The sequence below is a fragment of the Daldinia decipiens genome (genome assembly GCF_022478715.1).
Source record: "Daldinia decipiens strain CBS 113046 unplaced genomic scaffold F4813scaffold_39, whole genome shotgun sequence".
NCBI lineage: Eukaryota > Fungi > Ascomycota > Sordariomycetes > Xylariales > Hypoxylaceae > Daldinia > Daldinia decipiens.
Genome location: NW_026054582.1, coordinates 280,146 through 296,454, shown reverse-complemented (window position 1 = coordinate 296,454; position 16,309 = coordinate 280,146). Strand labels below are relative to the sequence as shown.

At 46.8% G+C, this 16,309-nt stretch overlaps 6 protein-coding genes across 6 annotated transcripts; 4 read left to right on the top strand and 2 right to left on the bottom strand.

Moving 5' to 3' along the window:
* Positions 1-374: 374 nt before the first annotated feature.
* F4813DRAFT_216905 (uncharacterized protein) lies at positions 375-5,729 on the top strand. Its single transcript, XM_049239744.1, has one exon. It carries the CDS (start codon positions 522-524, stop codon positions 5,385-5,387), a length of 4,866 nt encoding a protein of 1,621 aa, XP_049096186.1. The 5' UTR covers positions 375-521; the 3' UTR covers positions 5,388-5,729.
* F4813DRAFT_216985 (Zn-dependent exopeptidase) lies at positions 5,478-7,688 on the bottom strand. The gene is made up of 5 exons (XM_049239746.1): positions 7,362-7,688; positions 6,861-7,290; positions 6,575-6,802; positions 6,359-6,420; positions 5,478-6,306 (listed from the first exon to the last, which is right to left on the bottom strand). The coding sequence occupies exons 1-5, from the start codon at positions 7,512-7,514 to the stop codon at positions 6,073-6,075; spliced, it is 1,107 nt and encodes a 368-aa protein (XP_049096185.1). The 5' UTR covers positions 7,515-7,688; the 3' UTR covers positions 5,478-6,072.
* A 1,029-nt stretch (positions 7,689-8,717) lies between these two features.
* On the top strand, positions 8,718-10,065 carry F4813DRAFT_399139 (uncharacterized protein; the record flags this gene model as incomplete). Its single annotated transcript, XM_049248135.1, has 5 exons — positions 8,718-8,747; positions 8,812-8,840; positions 8,918-9,363; positions 9,423-9,478; positions 9,530-10,065. The coding sequence occupies 5 exons, from the start codon at positions 8,718-8,720 to the stop codon at positions 9,779-9,781; spliced, it is 813 nt and encodes a 270-aa protein (XP_049096184.1). The 3' UTR covers positions 9,782-10,065.
* A 599-nt stretch (positions 10,066-10,664) lies between these two features.
* Positions 10,665-11,121, top strand: F4813DRAFT_216893 (uncharacterized protein). Its single transcript, XM_049239743.1, has 2 exons — positions 10,665-10,835; positions 10,917-11,121. Exons 1-2 carry the CDS (start codon positions 10,720-10,722, stop codon positions 11,041-11,043), a joined length of 243 nt encoding a protein of 80 aa, XP_049096183.1. The 5' UTR covers positions 10,665-10,719; the 3' UTR covers positions 11,044-11,121.
* Positions 11,122-12,584: 1,463 nt separating this feature from the next.
* On the top strand, positions 12,585-14,122 carry F4813DRAFT_392960 (uncharacterized protein; the record flags this gene model as incomplete). The annotated part of the gene is made up of 3 exons (XM_049247350.1): positions 12,585-12,741; positions 12,799-13,592; positions 13,667-14,122. 3 exons carry the CDS (start codon positions 12,585-12,587, stop codon positions 14,120-14,122), a joined length of 1,407 nt encoding a protein of 468 aa, XP_049096182.1.
* A 1,132-nt stretch (positions 14,123-15,254) lies between these two features.
* Positions 15,255-16,231, bottom strand: F4813DRAFT_371807 (uncharacterized protein). The gene has a single exon (XM_049244664.1). The coding sequence runs from the start codon at positions 16,093-16,095 to the stop codon at positions 15,424-15,426; it is 672 nt and encodes a 223-aa protein (XP_049096181.1). The 5' UTR covers positions 16,096-16,231; the 3' UTR covers positions 15,255-15,423.
* Between the last annotated feature and the right edge of the window lie 78 nt (positions 16,232-16,309).

The window sequence follows — 16,309 nt, the reverse complement described above, 5'->3', positions numbered from 1 at the left end:
GTTCAACGTTCATTCCTTTCATGTTGAACGAGATTTTTAAGTCAATCTCCTCTTCTCACCCACAAAAAATTTCCTGGTTCTCGTCTTTCGACGTACATTGTCGAACTGATTCTTCTGTTTTTTCGGTAGCTGGGTCAGTAAGGTTCTTTCATCCAATAATTTGCCTCTGGTTTCTACCTTCTTACCTTTTTATCGCACTTATCTCCGGATTGCCGATAGGAGCTTGAGCTGGGTAGCTTACCATTTTTTTTTTTTTTTGGCGAGGCTGGTACGAATTTGATACGTATCGGACTGGAAGATCTCTAACCTTTTTTTTCCTCATCTTTTCAACGTTGATCACCACCTGACATCGTTACTGTTTTCTTCGTTTACAGTCTCTCGCGCTTGTCATTAGCGACAGTTTTAATAATTCGACCGCGCTTTAGGAATTGTCTTTCATCGGAAGACAGATCTTAGTTAACAATACACACATACCTCATCGGTACTAAGGCAGCTCCACAACTTCGCACCCCTCGCGCATCATGGCGGGTTATAACCCGCCGGGTGGCAGCGATGCAAACGGCTTACACGCAATGCTTCTTCGTTTGCAAGCTCAGCGCAACGCGCAGAAAAGTGATGATTCTTCCAATGCCGCTAATGAGCTCCTTTCACGGTTTTCGTCATACAATCAAGGCATAGACTCCCAGGATTACTACAGTCATAGCCATTCTGCTACAGAATCTCCTCTGATAGGTCTGGACGAATTTCCTCCGCCTGCTCCGACACCCCCCAGTAACTCGAGCAACTTTGGGCATTCGCACCATCCTACTGGGCCAATGGGTCTGGGCTCAATTGGCACCATGCCCTCAAACGCTCCTAGCAAAGCCGACCAGAGCTCACACCTCTTGAACCTCCTCAAGTTCAGCGGACAGAACGCTCAATCAGTATCGCAAACCTCGCCGCCTGGTCACACACAAGCGCAAGCGCCCTCGTTCGACATGTCCTCAAGTATAACTCAGTCCAACAACCCACCGCCTATTCACGCTCCAGTGCCGATGCCTGCTGATCCCCAGGGTCTTCTGGCTACTCTTATGAAGGGAAACATGCAGAATGAGTCTTCGCGAGTAGAACCCCAGGCTCCCTCCCAGCCAACCTGGAACGCAGGTCCACCTTCGATGGACACTCAGGCGTACCTTCTCAACTTGCTACATAGACCGAAGCCTGCGCAGAATGATCAACCGCCATCTGTAAACGAATCGTCCCAACCTCCGTCACTGACCCCCCAATCAGCCAATGGCTCTTCTGTCGACCACCTTAAGGAGTATACCCCTATCAAGCAGGGGTATTCCGATGCTGGCTCTCATGATACAACGCCAATGCCTTTTAGATTCGGATCAAAGGAGCACGCCGAATCCCCTACAACTAAATTTGAATATCATTCTCCGGCATCCCAGTTTTCTCAGCTATCTCAACACGAGGGTAGTCGCAAGTCTTCCAGATTTGATTATAATTCGTTTGAGGGGGTCGGTGCCCTTTCGCACCAGAACACTGCGTCCAAGTCTTCAACACCGAATGCGCCGATTCACGCCGGTCAGATGCCAACCGAGCTTCCCGCGCCGACCGCTTTCAAGGCTGCTAAGAAGACCCCTAGTGTTGCTTCTTCTTCTGGAGCTGTTCAGGACCATAAGAGACTTGGCAGTCAGCGAAGCCCAATTACGAGCCCAGAACGTATCAGGCGAAAGCTTGACACTTCTCCTCACTCTATCACCGAACGGGAAGCTACCTATCCTGGCTTCTCACCTACTGGGGAGAAAAATACAGAGACTGTGTCGGAAGCAATTACCGGCCTTGCTGAACAAGTGGACAAGGAAGCTCAAGAAGCAATAGAGAGGGCTGAAACCGAAGAGGTACAAGCTAAGATCGCCGCTGAATTTCAACACATGATGAGGGCAAAAACTGATGCTGAATTTCAGGATCTGGCCGAGGCAGCAGCAAAGGACATCCAGAGAGAACTTAACAAGGAAGAGAATTCCCATGTGCTTGAGGATGCATACTCGCTAGGGGTTGCGCAAGCGATTCGTGATATTGTCGAGGATGCTGCTCACGGCCCGGTTGCCGACAGCTGGGAAAGCGCCGAAGCTGACGAGATCGTCGTGATTGAAGAGACTCCGAATCCCGTAAAGGTCTACAATTTCCCCATGAAGCCATGGATTTCAATCACGATGCAGGAGACCGAAGAGACTCGTCCTCAATTCCGCGACGAGGTCATTCTTGATATTGCACGTCTAAAGAAGGAATTTGACCAAATCGATCGGAACCTTGTCACTGCTACGGAATCGTACATGGTTTACGGCATGTCCAAGGCTGGTGGGCTTCGTGTAATACGACAGGATGACGGTAAGGACGCTAAACTGTTCACTGACACGAAAGACCGGATCTTCAATGTAGCTATGTCGTCTACTCCATCTGATCTCCACTTCGCGCCAAAGGAGTCTATTATTGGCACTGGCATTAGTGGAACCGTATATTACATTGAAATAAAAAACGGCGAAAAGGACCATTTAGAGGATGCTCATCCAGAACAGTACGGGTTTATCCTCCCCCCGCTTGTCATATCTCAAGAGGGAGGTGGTGACAATGGAGGTGTTCTGAAGACTAGGGCAAGGACCTCGTCTACTCACCCAGAATTCTTCGCTGTCGGTCGTGGAAAGACGATCAACGTCATCTGGCCATCGTATATCATGACAAACGGTATTTTCAAATCTGGCCATGATCGCGTTGTTGATACCGAGAAGCTCTATAGAGAGTGCTCCCTCAGAATCAGCACAGGCAAGGCGGGTAAGGACTTCACCTTTAGTCAAGACGATACTACTATTGTATCCCTTGACAAGTCCGGCCGTGTCAAGTTCTGGGACGTGCGAGATTTAACAACAGCCGATGAGAATTCCGACCCTTGGTCTCCCATGCCTGCTCATATTTCCCTCGAGGTCAAGGAGCCACTTATGACCCTGAATACTACCCCTGAAGGCGAGAAGGCATGGCCGACTTCTGTGTTACTGCTGGATAAGCAACGGCCTTACCAGAAGGGATGGGCACTGCGCTACATGATTGTGGGCATGAAGCAAAACCATACGCTTCAACTTTGGGACCTCGCCCTAGGCAAACCCGTGCAGGAATTCAATCTGCCTCATGCCAAAGAGTCGGATCCGGTATGTAGCGTTATGTATCACCCTCCCTCAGGCATGATCGTAGTCGGCCATCCGACACGTAACTCGATCTATTTCCTTCACCTGTCAGCACCAAAATACACGATCAAGGGTCTGTCTCAGGTTGACTACATTCAGAAGTTGGTAGCAAAGGATCCGTCAATCCCAGAGCCCGATTCGACCGCTGTTATTAGTGGCATACGCGAGTATTCATTTGCCAACAAAGGTGTGCTTCGCAGCCTCGACATATTAACCAATCCTGCCACTTCTCCCGATAACGATGAGCAAAGTCTCTTTGAGCTATATGCGATGCATTCGAAGGGTGTCACTGGAATTGTTGTAAAGCAGAGTGAACTCGGGTGGTCTAAGGATAATAAGGTTATCGACGGTCTCGATGCTGCCGAAGCCGGCCTGGTTAAGATTACAAAGTTGAAAGAGTTACCCAGCGCTTTGGTCTCTGAGCCTCAGCCAACAGAAGAGCATAGTATCCCTCTTCGAATTCGGCCTATGAAAGAGACGCCCCCGCCACAATATTCAACAGTTTCTTCCGCGCAAGATTTATCTCAAAAGAGTAGTGATAACCAGTCCCTCACTAGACAATCCGAGCAGAAAGAGAGCGTGGCTCCAGTCACGCCTGCTAGCCAACTAGAAAAGAGCGAGAAGAAGGCTCGGAAGAAGCGAGACAAAGCTGCCGCTGTTGCTGAAAAGTTGGCTACAGAGAATACACAACTAAACGGTAGCTCGCAGTCACGAACTGACTCGACTCCCTCGAAGCACTCAGAGAAGTCCACTATGTCTTCACCCCAACCTCTTATATCGCAAGAAGCTATTCAGTCAACCGTCAAACAGATAGTATCTGGCCTTGGCGACAAGCTGACTGGAGTTATCAATAGCGAGTTCAAAGATCACCGGGAAAATGTTGACAACGAATTCCGGGCTCGCGACGACAAGTTTACCAAGAATCAGCACCTCTTACTTGAGAAAGTGTCCAATGTGCTGAACGCAAACGTTCAGGCTGTGCTTACTAAAACTATCAGTGATCAGTTTGAGAGCGATGTGGTGCCTGTTTTAAGTACTCTGATCACGAAGACAATTTCGGAACAGATTGATGGTAAGATGATCGGTCGAGTTTCGCATTCTATTCAAAACCAGATGCAAAAGCTTCTTCCGAATGCTGTTAATCAGTCTCTCCAAAAGCCCGAGTTATCCAAATCTATTTCCGACAAGGTCGCCAGCAGTGTAGCGCTTGATCTAGAGAACTTCCGCCAGTCATTCGTGGCTACTATCACTCCTCTCATCAACGATACAGCAGTGACAGCTTCTCGTTCGATCGTGCAAGAAGTGCAAGATCGAACTGCAGAGCAGATAGCACAGCTCGAACAGCGACACATTGCCGACAGTAATAAGATTGACCAGCTCACAGCACTGGTAACTAGTCTTTCTGACACGGTCACCGCCATGGCCGCTACACAGGCGCAGTTTCAAGATAGCCTTCTAAAAATGCAGCAGCAGAACCCCCGTGAGCATGGCTCTAACACACAGCACCAACCACCCCAGGCTCACTACGCCCAGTCTCTGCAGTCACAGTCATTTTTGCATGGAAGTCCGACGGCGAACACTTCTCTTCCGATGGTACCGTTCGCATCGAACAACTCTAGCGTTAGAGAGCCGCCGAATGCTAGGGATCCCGAGCTTCAACACATGATTGCCAACGTCGCAGCTCTCATGGAAAGAGGTGAATACGAGACTGGATTGGTCCGATGGATTCAGCAAGGCCGCCATCCAGAAGTCTTCAACGAATACCTTGTCAAGCTGGATCCTCAGTTTCTTCGAGAGTTGCCAGCTCTAGTTTCACTCTCTGTGGCATCCGTCATTGCCGAACAACTCGACGGCCCCCTCCTTCGGGAGAAAATCAACTGGGTGGAAGCAGTCATTCGTATACTACATGCATCACTCCCACACATAGTTAGTGACCAGCCTCATTCCAAACATAACAACTCTAAACAGAATTCCATACAGGACCCTCAGGTTCGCGATGTAGTCCCGAATCTCATGCGCTCCTATCTCGACCGATTCGACAAGCTGTACATTCAGATCAGCAGCCGATCCCCATCAGATCCCATTCTAGGGCGACTCTCTACGATGACTACTATGGCAAGACAAGTCAGAGACTCTATAGCCCTCCACCGGCTTGGTTATTAGAATAGAGGCCAAATCTTCTGTTACAACCCCGCGGGGATTGCATATTCATGAGGGATGGTAAACACGTTAATTAACTTGGAATTGGTCCGTCTATGCCGTTTGTACGAGGATTATGAGCTTTTTGCTGATTATTTCTAGGTAGTTCGGCGGTTTCTATTCTCACCCATATGGCAATTCGAGTGTGTTCTCATCGTTGAGTTACTATCGGGTCACCACTTAGGGGTTTTTTTTAATTCTCAAGTGCGGATCATTAGGCGTTCCGAGTCTTGGAGGGGAGTCCTTCGTATGAAAGATGCTTCACTTGAGTATCATGATTGATGAACGACATCAACTAGTCAGACATATAACACATAATATTGCAGCTATGGCTTCTACTTCTCATTGCACATAGCTCTCACTCGCAAATATCACCACGGTCAACGGATGATCGTTATGACGGGTTTTCGGTCTTTTCATGCGGAATGATACCCATCCGGTGGATGGCTTTACGCCTACTGTACTGAATAGCATAGTTTTTTATGATAAGTTTCGTAGCATTCAGATCACAAGCCCTTCGACTACCTATGTGAATGATTTGTAAAGCATAAAAGTTTTCAAGGTATCGCCAGTAAGTGATACTAAATATAGGTAGCCAGGCAACAAATATAAACCATCCACACAATAGCCGATAACCTAAGAGTTCGAATTATAGAGGAGCTAAAGCAAGCTCGTACGCGTAACCGAGGACAAGCTTGGAGTGTTCAAGCATGTGGTCGTAGTTGATAGTGTCGAGGGTATCGCTCGCACTGTGGATGTTATTGTTGGAAATCTGCCTGTCGGATTCGATGACAAAAGCAGCTGGGTAACCGGCAGCAGTAGCGGATCCGTGGTCCGAGCAGGCGTAACCACAGCGTGTGTCGACGTAGCCGATGTCAGTATACTATTTCCTACTGTTAGTTACAGGCTAGTTTTGATAGGATAAGGGGACTTACCTCGGTAACTAGGCGGATGAAAGCCGTAAGGTCCTGGTCGACATAGTCGGTTATAACACCCACTGTAGAATCATAGATAAGTATATAGTTGACTTTTGGCAGTAGAGCTCATCCACTCCACCCACCACCAACTACCCCCAAGCGGGCTCGTAGTATTTGTTGGACTTTTATGTCGAGAAAAGGGGGGTTGCGGAATGATCATAAATTAGTACTTACTAGGATTGTTACCCCATCCTGTCATGTCCTGTTGGAGCATCGCCTTGACAACAACTCCATCAGCAGCGTACGAGTCGAATATTTCACCGCTACCAAGCAGGCCAAGCTCCTCACCGGAGTACCAATGGAATTCGATCGTGTTGTTCGCCTCCCCAGCTGCAATTATGGGATCGCTTAAGAGAGCTTTCATAGCTTCCAGGTTTGTCACGCAACCTGATCCATCATCATCTAGTTCACGCCTTGTCAATTTCGGGAGGCTCACTAAGTGCAATGAACAGTGGCTTACCAGCACCAGGTGATCGAGTGTCCCAGCCATCCTGGTTAACGGAATCTATATGCGCACCAACTACGATCTTGTCGGTGGACCTGCCGGGAATCGTAGCTATGATACTGTTCTGTGCCCATTTATGCTCGAATGGTTTTACCGTCGCGCCTTTGGCTTCGCTCCCCGTAATAATCCCCTGAACCTCGGAGAGAAACCAGTCGGAAGCATCCTTAGCCCAAGTGGTATTGTAGAATCGAGAGTGGAACTCGGTGAGAGTCGTCAACTTGTCTTTTACATTATCCTTGCTAAGCTTGGAAATGAGCCCGCGAACGGTGTCGTTCTGGTTTAGTAAACGAGGGTATATCACTGCTGCGGTTTTGGCAGTGTTTTCGGTTGATACGGATTGTACAAAGTTCTTTCGGTTGGTGATATCGATGAACGACTTCCCTTCCTTTTGAGAAACGATCAGCAATTTAAGTCTCAACTTCGGTTGATGTAAGTGTTAATGTAAGTGTTACTCACAAACTTGAGGGCTAGCTTCTCAGCTTCAGTCACCTGCTGTGTCACACCAGGCCCCAACTCGATTGTGAATAGCGGCTCGTTGTTGATTTCCTGGCGAGCAGTAAGAGCAACTGATACGGTGGCTAGAGCCGCAGCGAATATAAAGCGGATCATGTTTGGATCGATTGTTTGCTCTATATGATGATCGCAGATACGAAGTGTGCAGCTAATTTATGTTGGACGCTCATAACTTCCCAGTATTTTGAACCCGTAATTAGTCGTGCGATAACCTACACTGTCGGAAGTAAGAGTTGACATTATCACGAATATCCGTGCTCTATTATATAATGGTATGCGTGCTCAGTGATCCGCTGCGGGCGGATCATCACATCCCGAAGTCGTACCTACAACGACACTTAGATAGGAAGGTTAAGACATTGCCAAGACAAGGTTGATTAACTTCTACCGGATTTCGGGAGTTAAGATCGACGACTCTTTCTAGAAATCTGGTGATGTGCCTTAGGGGTACGAGCTTGGCGCTGCAAGATGCTAGGAAAATCGTCAACTAACAATTTGAACTACCTAGTTAAGGGTTAGCACTTCAGCTTATACGAACTGACAAGCCCATATATTAAACTTAGTTATTCCGCGTTGTAACATACATACTTACCTTAGGTATGTATAAGCCAAGCTTCAGTACCTATCTAGAGTATGCCTACTCACTCGAACTCACCCCTATTACCATCCACCAAGCATTAGCCAAGTAACAGTGAGTTTTAAGAAGCCTCATAGCCACATCTAATCCTTGTGAAATATGGTGGCATAACCTCTATGTAGTGCGGTTCCATCTCGTTGATTACTTCGTTCCAGAGTTGCTTGTTAAAACTTCGTTAAAGATAGGTAAATAAACAATTGTAATAATAGGTATGTCTTAGTAATAATACCTTTTTAATCATATGTCGACTAACATTATTGCATTAATAGGTGTAGATCTACTACCGAGCTAGCCCCTCTATTAGGTAAGCTTGGAACTTGGATTCATGTTGTGATACATCAGAAATCAGATGTCAAGCGCGGACTCGGACAAAGAGAAGAAGCAGGCTGTTAGGCTGCGTGAGGGGTTGCTACTTCTACGTTACACAATATCTGCAATAACAGACAAGCAATTGAATTGTATTGGTCCGAAAAGGAAACATGCATCCTCATATGTCATTTCCGGAGGAAAGAGAAAATGACAAGGTTGGGCCTAAATGCAAATGCGCAATGCAAGTGCATTCTTCGACGATCTTAAATTCAAATAATACATAATAAACTCCTCCGTCGGATTCGTCCTCATCTAAAGCTGATATCAATTGATTCTCCTCATTCAACCCCATCATGGCCAACTTGGCAATTGCCTTCCCTTTTGTTAGCAGCTTCTCCCCCCCTTCTCCTTATCATCAATTTTGAGCTAACGTGTATTTTAAAACAGGTACTCCTCGTATTGGCGGCGGTTGCAATGTAAATTATTCGCCTTCATCTTTTATTTTTTGCTTGGCTTATTTACTCACCCGGTTGCTACGACTAACACATCGCAGCTATGTACAGGTCACCTCGAGCAACCTGTCTTTCCCCATATCGACCGGCACTACTGCCCTTACAATTATTTTACCCTTTATAGCAGCCGCAAACATCTTATATACGCCGCAACTTCGCCGGCTGTTTCATCAGAGAGCTGCATCATCGTCCACGCTGTTACGGTTCTTGCCTGTAGCGCCTCCGGTTTTGCAGGCCATACTGACAGTCGTTCTGGCCACCCTCGCAGCCGAGGGTTTCTCGTCGGGCCAGGTAATAGAATGTGGTCTAGAGAGGAACTGGCAAAGTCTATGGAGCGCACATGATGACAGGGCTATTCAACGTATACAGGATACTTTCAATTGCTGTGGTCTCCGCTCTATGGTGGATCGTAGTTCGCCCAGAGGCATGTGTCATGATCTCCATGGTGATAGAGGCAGTTCCTGCCTCGTTCCCTGGCGTGCTACGAGTAAGCAATGTCAATAGTTCATTGAGCTTTACTTGAATAATTACTAACTAGCGTTTCAGTGCAGCGCAGTGCCGGGTTCGAGTTCGGTGTGGTGGTGGCCGTTGGCATTGTCCAGGTAATCACTATTGTCTTTTATTCTCCCCCTTTTTACTAATTCCGGTTGTAGTTGATCCATCTCGTGTTCATTGGACTACGCAATTCAGGAAGCACCAGCAGAGCTGGCTATAGAGGCTTTGTTGTCCCCGAAACTCACGAAAGCTTGTTGGAGAATGGGGTAGTAGATGAAAACGATGGAGGCCAGATTGAGGGTAACGGCGAGAACGGTGGCAACCGTTCCAACCATGGCACCACTGGAGACGGGGCGAACCATAGGCTCGAACCATCTGGCCTTGGCGAAGAAGGAAACAACTGGAGATGATGGTCCTTGTTGGCCATCTTAATCAGAGGACGGTTAGTTCTAGTATAAACATAGTCGGAGAATTGAGAACACTAATGTCAACTAAACAGGTTTACGAAATAAGGGAATAACTGATATTTAAAGAGTATATTATGATATGAAGGGTATGTGGTAGATTGGTGCAATTACAAGAGACTTATTTTTATCAATGGTTACCTGCAGTTATGACGTATTCAGAACCCTCGGAAGCGGGTATGCCACCGGTACGGTCCTAGGTAGAAGAACACCAGGGGTTTGACTCTCTAGTGGTGGTGCGGCCCTATCCTGTGTATAGTGGCGCCCATAGAAATATATACCAAATTAGGATGTCCGTTATCTTCTGATTCGTCGGGACCGACTCGATTATGAACGATCAGTACGTCTGAATCCCGTTACGCTTATCTTGTTAGCTGAATATAATCACCGCATTCACTATATGACCTTCTTAATGAATTCAAAAGAAATGCTGACGTAGACAACATATACGGTTTAGTGGAATTGCGATATACCCAGCATCATCCTAGCTGCATAGAGAAAGTTTAACTCCCTTTCTAGATGAACTTAACTTCCAATTCTAACCACACTTTACAGTTTGAATCTATGTGACACCTGCCAGATACTTCGATCATCTGGTAAAAACTGTCAGGTTGAGTCTAGGCTGAAGCTAATGTGTGGTGGTTTCTTTTTGGTTTTTAGGGACGTGCACAATTCGATGATATCACAGGACAGTCATAACGTATCTAGGTACCTACCTAACCTAAGTATATATAAAAGCACAAATCACTTCTATGCACGGATTAGTATAATGACACGTAAACCTTTTCATTGGCACTGATGTTCCTCGGGTAACCCGGTGCAGAATAATCAATATTTACCGTTCCCCTCAGGCTAAGTACGAAGGTCATAGAGTATTCGTTACGATGAAGCTTCCATCTTTAATCGCAGCAACTACTCTAGCAGCCCTACCGTTATCCGTCTCTGTTACTCACAGAAGACAAGGGTCTTCTTGTGTCTCGGGCAGTTTTCAATGCTTCAAGTACGCCTATACCTAGATGACCAGGTCATTGCTCCATCATCGCTCAGGGGAAATGTATGCTAACTTGGTCATTGTACATAGCCCAGTTAACGGCTCGTCCCAAGTTCTAGCCTGTATTAACTCGTATTGGGTCCTCTCCTCCATCTGTGAACCGGGAACCCAATGTGCCTCTACGTCATCCGGCGGCTGTATTTGCCAGCCCATATAAGGAATTTGTTTCTAAGCAATAAGGCAATAGGAAGATTACAGTTAAAATATTTAGCTCATTTCTGGAGCAGAAAATGGAAGATTTCCATAATGTGGTTTGGGAGGATGATGAAGCTATTAAGTAGTCCTGTAAGCCTAGATTCAATTTCTACTATATAATACAACAGGACGTGTTAGCTACTTGTGTTCTGTTAACCAGTCCTATAGCTCTCTACGGAATCTATGGTTTCATTGCCTCATGGAAGATCCCTAATAACACTATATAGGGGTTATAAATAACGTTAAGGTTAGCGTTAAAATTTAACATGCGAACGTCCCAGCTTACATGCATTGAATTATTCGACTTTTTGGCCCAGCCCGATAGTTTAGTCCATACGGGACCGTGAAACGGAGGCGCTCGAACCACTAGCTTATTGAGTCAACATCGGATTGAACCTCACTAACACGAAATCGAACCTTATAGATTAAATCTTTTAGTATTGCACCTATTTCATTATTGGATGGGTGATGGGCCTGAACTTCCATCTGTATCTAGGTAACTAGGGTAATAAGGACGATCTTTTTAAATCCTACCTAGTTTATGATCACTTCATACTTACATTGCATTCGCACTGATGAGAATTGCTAACCTAGGGGAAGAGCAACTCGAAGAGTACCTACTTTGCCTTACAAAGTACATAGCTAAACTAGATTTGAAAGAGTTATTATAGGAGGTACTCAGCTACTGAAGGAAGGTACTTGCGGGAGGGAAAGATACCTTATGTACGTTTCATTACTGAGACTAATGGTTGAAGGTTACGTTGGGAGTTATATCAATATACCTTAGGTAGGTAGGGTCAGTATGACAGTCCTAGATATAGATGATTATTTGGGATAGCTGCCCAGTGAACTAATCGAACAAAACTTAAACTTTGACTAGTTACATATAACTTATAACTAGGTACCTATACAAATGGTAAAATGAGTCTTCAATATTTACACAAAGTTAACTCGAAGAAATTACATTTACTTACCAACATAACGCATTCTATTTCTAGGTCAGCATGCTACCAGCACCCCTTCAAGGTGGACGCCGGACAACTATCCTATCTTTTACCTGATCCTGTTCTTTAACTTCCCAACAAAAATAATCATATCAGTATTAAACCAGTCAAGGGACGGTGCTATTTTCCTGGGCATACTGACCTAAGTTCACCCACATTAGAATGCATATACCCCTTAAAGCTATGAAGTTATTTAAACCATCATTGAAGTCCTAAAGGCAAAAAACTGCCCGTCTAAAGGCGTAAACTTAACTTGTAGTTCAACAAAAAAGGACTCCCTACTCGCGTCCTCAAGTAAACAAAACAACAACAAAACAACTTACAACTTAACCCAACTGTGTTGGCAGATCCCTTACCATTAATCAGTGGTTCAGTTATTACTTAAATTCACCGGTATTCTTTAGCAACATAGGCTTTCTCTTTCTACTACTATTCGTATACCTAAATCAAGAGCATCGACAATCACTAAAGAGCGAAAATCATTACTACCTCAGCCAAAATGAGTTCTCGTAACACGTCAGGTTACTCTGAAATCATCAACGAACTCCCTTTCTCTCCCACAGCTACTGAGAACAGGAATCAATATTGGATTGGACGTCTGGCCCCGCTACGAGAAAATTTGACCCTGACACTCTCGCAGATAGAGGGCATGGCTGGTAAGTGCCATGATTATTTACACAGTCATCAAGTTTAGAGAACTAACAATTATTGAGGCCCATCCATGAACTTTGTGCCGGGACAAGTGCTAGACCCGAGTCAGCTACCCCTAATGCCAACTCAGCAGCAGGGACTAAACCCCAAGGGACACGGAGCCATCGATCAGCAACTCACCCAGGCCCCATCCCCATGGCTACAAGATCCCATATTCTATTTTCATGGACTTTCGGGGTCGGGTGCTGATAGTGCTAATAATAATATCCATGTCGGCACACCTGCTGATGATTGGTCTCCTCAAGGAAGCTCAGATGATACCCAGCCTCTTGTGCCGGGCATGCGGTTGGGTGTTGAGAATGTATTTCTCGGTAATTCCTTCTTACACTCTGATCTGGACCTGGATTTCAACCAGATAGGCCAACCAAGCGAGTTTATCGCAGGACCTAGGCTGCAAATAGAGCAGCATGCGGTCCAGGCTACTCCAGTTGTACCAGCTCCACGCATATCCGGCGGGTCAAAAACGGATCAGCTGCACAATGAAATCCGGTCGATACCTAAGCGACCGTTAGGGGGGTCGGCCGGACTAGGGCCAAAGCGCAAGGTCAGCGCGGCCTCAGAACTAAACTTGGGCCCGATCGACAGCGGACTCGGGCCACGCCAAAAGAAGCAACGTACCGTCCGAAATAACTCGTGTAGTGCTTGTAGAAAGGCGAAAGTCAAGTGCGAATTGCGAGAGGGCTCTCTAAAATGTACACGATGCGGATTAAGAGACACGGACTGCATCATCACCGGCGTCGACAAACGGACCAATGAGTCTAAACATAAGGAACTCCTCGGGGCCATTGAGATATATGTGAGTGAAAACAATGTTCCTTATCAACTCCTTTAGTCTGTCTTAGAAGTAGTTACTGATAGATTTCGTCATAGCATGGCCTCGTACTTGAGTTCTCAGAGCTCTTGTGCCTGCTAAGTCCCGATAAGAATAAAGAACCCGAGGGCAAGGAGGCACGCGAACTTTACGAAAAGGGGCTCAGTCCCACCGAAATCCTCAGCCGTCTGCGAAGAACTCCCAAACGGAGCCTGATTCTGGAAGTGAAGGAACTCAGGCAATACGACCGGGGGTACGAAAAGCTAGAGGATATAAGGGTTGCTATCACCAAGGTGAAGGAGTCTGGATTGAGAGTCCTCTGCTCTCTCCATAACGCCTGCGACGAGGCTTTGCGCAGAGCTATGGACGCGCCCGGCGTTAAGTTAGCCTTAGAGGAAGCCCGGTCAGGGGCGTTCCACCTCCAGGGTCGCCATACGTTCAAGGAGAAATTTCTGAAGGGTTTGTATAGGGATGGATTCATGCCTGCCCCGGCAACCCTCCAACTCTTTCGATGACTATCCCTCTGCAATGTTATCCATAAGACATCATTGCAACATTAGTATGGTACCCCATACGCAGCATTTCTCAGTTACGTCAAGGGTTGGACAGGGTATCAACGCTATTCTCTGTGCTACTGAAGCGACGAACTAGTGAGTAGGGGGGACAACACAGTATTTCTGGAATTGCTCCTCGATTGGTAAGAATTATACAGGAACTTCAGTAACGAGGACAACGTCGAACTTACCAACTTTTCCTCTTCACATCAGTTCTTGAGGATGGTGGCTGATGCTGGGGCTGAATTCGCGATATGTAACGAGGTGGAGCAAGAAGCAAGGAAACAACTTCGTTGTTCCGCGAGAAACTCTAAGATGACTACGAGAGCCTACAGCTATACACATTGACAGTGTCATTTGCTCTAGATGTCCCATCTAGAATTCCAACATGATACATCCGACGGCCGCACACTTACGAATATGTACCTATGTAAGTAAAGTCTCCACGATCTGAGACACTTCGGTTTACCTCACTGATATTAACTACCTCCAGGTCCCCCGTCGTTAGAATTACTAAAGGTAACTCGGTAGTCTCGTCGGCGCTGCTAGCCGTCTTTTTGTTAACATTTAGCGATATTTCTTTTGAGTCGGGGATTCGCTTTCTCCTGTTCTCCTACGATGGCACATGGCCAATAAAATACCCATAGTAGCGAGTATATCGAGCATTCAGCATTCGAATTTGGCATAGGAGACCTATATGAAGGTGTAGGTTTGGATATGTTTGGGTCGAATTGGAATAGGGGGGATTAGGACATGTCGAGTCAGGATCATTGGAGGGTAGCGGCAAGACATTTCATCCATTTCGCCCTTCGTCTAGCGGGTTGATGAACAATTCCACCCTACAAAGGGGTTAGGGGGATTGGACTACATTTTAAGCAACTAGACAAGGAATATAACAGGACTATCCTCCTGCTTTGATAAGTTATCGTTTGATTGTGATAAAATCTTCAGTTTGTTGTGGCCCCTATATGAGGGCTGACCTCGACATCGTGAACACCTAATCCCCTTACTGTACACATTATTTGATATTCTTGTAGGAGGGGTTTACGGCCAATACTAATCACCTAACCCATTATCACTTTCATGATGTTGATTTTATCAGTTAGGATTATTATAATCACATTGCCGCCCACTTAGCTAGTAATAATTAGTACCTTATATAACAATATCTATCTCTCTAATCCTCTACACCGTACTCTAGAAGATTCTGTCCCTTCCTCTATATAGCCATTGCGTCCACAATGAAGCACTCCTAGCAGTTCTCAATGCTTCCCGCTCTCCTTCTTCTTTCGCTCCGCCTCCACCAGCCCGTCAAAACGAACCATGGCCGGATACCCCTCCATCAGAACGTCCCCAACCCACAAGAGCCACAACGTACTAAACATCTCGACGCCGTGCTTTTCTAGCCGCGACCACGTCATCCACCACGCTTCGAACAAGTGCAGCACCACAGTCGGCACGAGGATCGCGCGCACTACCCAGAAGTATCGCGCTACGCCTCCGAAGGGAAAGTACGCGTCCAGAAGCGTCCAGGCTGTAGTACCTGGCTGTACTAGAGGTAACGTGGCCGCGCATACTATGTACAGAGCGACACCTAGGAATGTCGCGGCGCCTATACCCTGCGGCCGCGTAATGCTGGTGATCCGGATGTCGCTGAGGCCGAGCTTCTGCAATGCTTCCATAGCCATGTCGACAAGGCGCACGCGCGCGTCGGCGGCAGAGACTAGGGGCGGCTTGATGGCGACGGAGTGGGTGGTGCCGGATGCGGTGCGGATCGTCATGGCGTCCGTTGTCATGTCCGTTAATTGCGCCCCGCGAGAAGCGGAAGCGGATAATCCGTTGAAGGCTCGCAGGTAGTGTTCCAACTCCCGGTAGTGGTCAGCGTTCATGTGGGAGATGATGCGGGTTTTGTGGGCTTCGTTGAGGGGGGCCATGGCTGCTGCTGGACTTTTTTACTTTTTCCACTCCTTTTTGCCCAAGCTAGGAGATACCTGATGAATAGGGGGGTGAAGTAGAAGAGGCGGGATTGAATTAAGTTGATAAAAGCGATCGTCGGAGCGTTCGGCGGTCTTTGTGGGGAATTTCTCTAGCCCTTGTATGGGCCAGGACGAGTAGCTGCAGGTGACAGGGGTTGATCTTAGTACAATA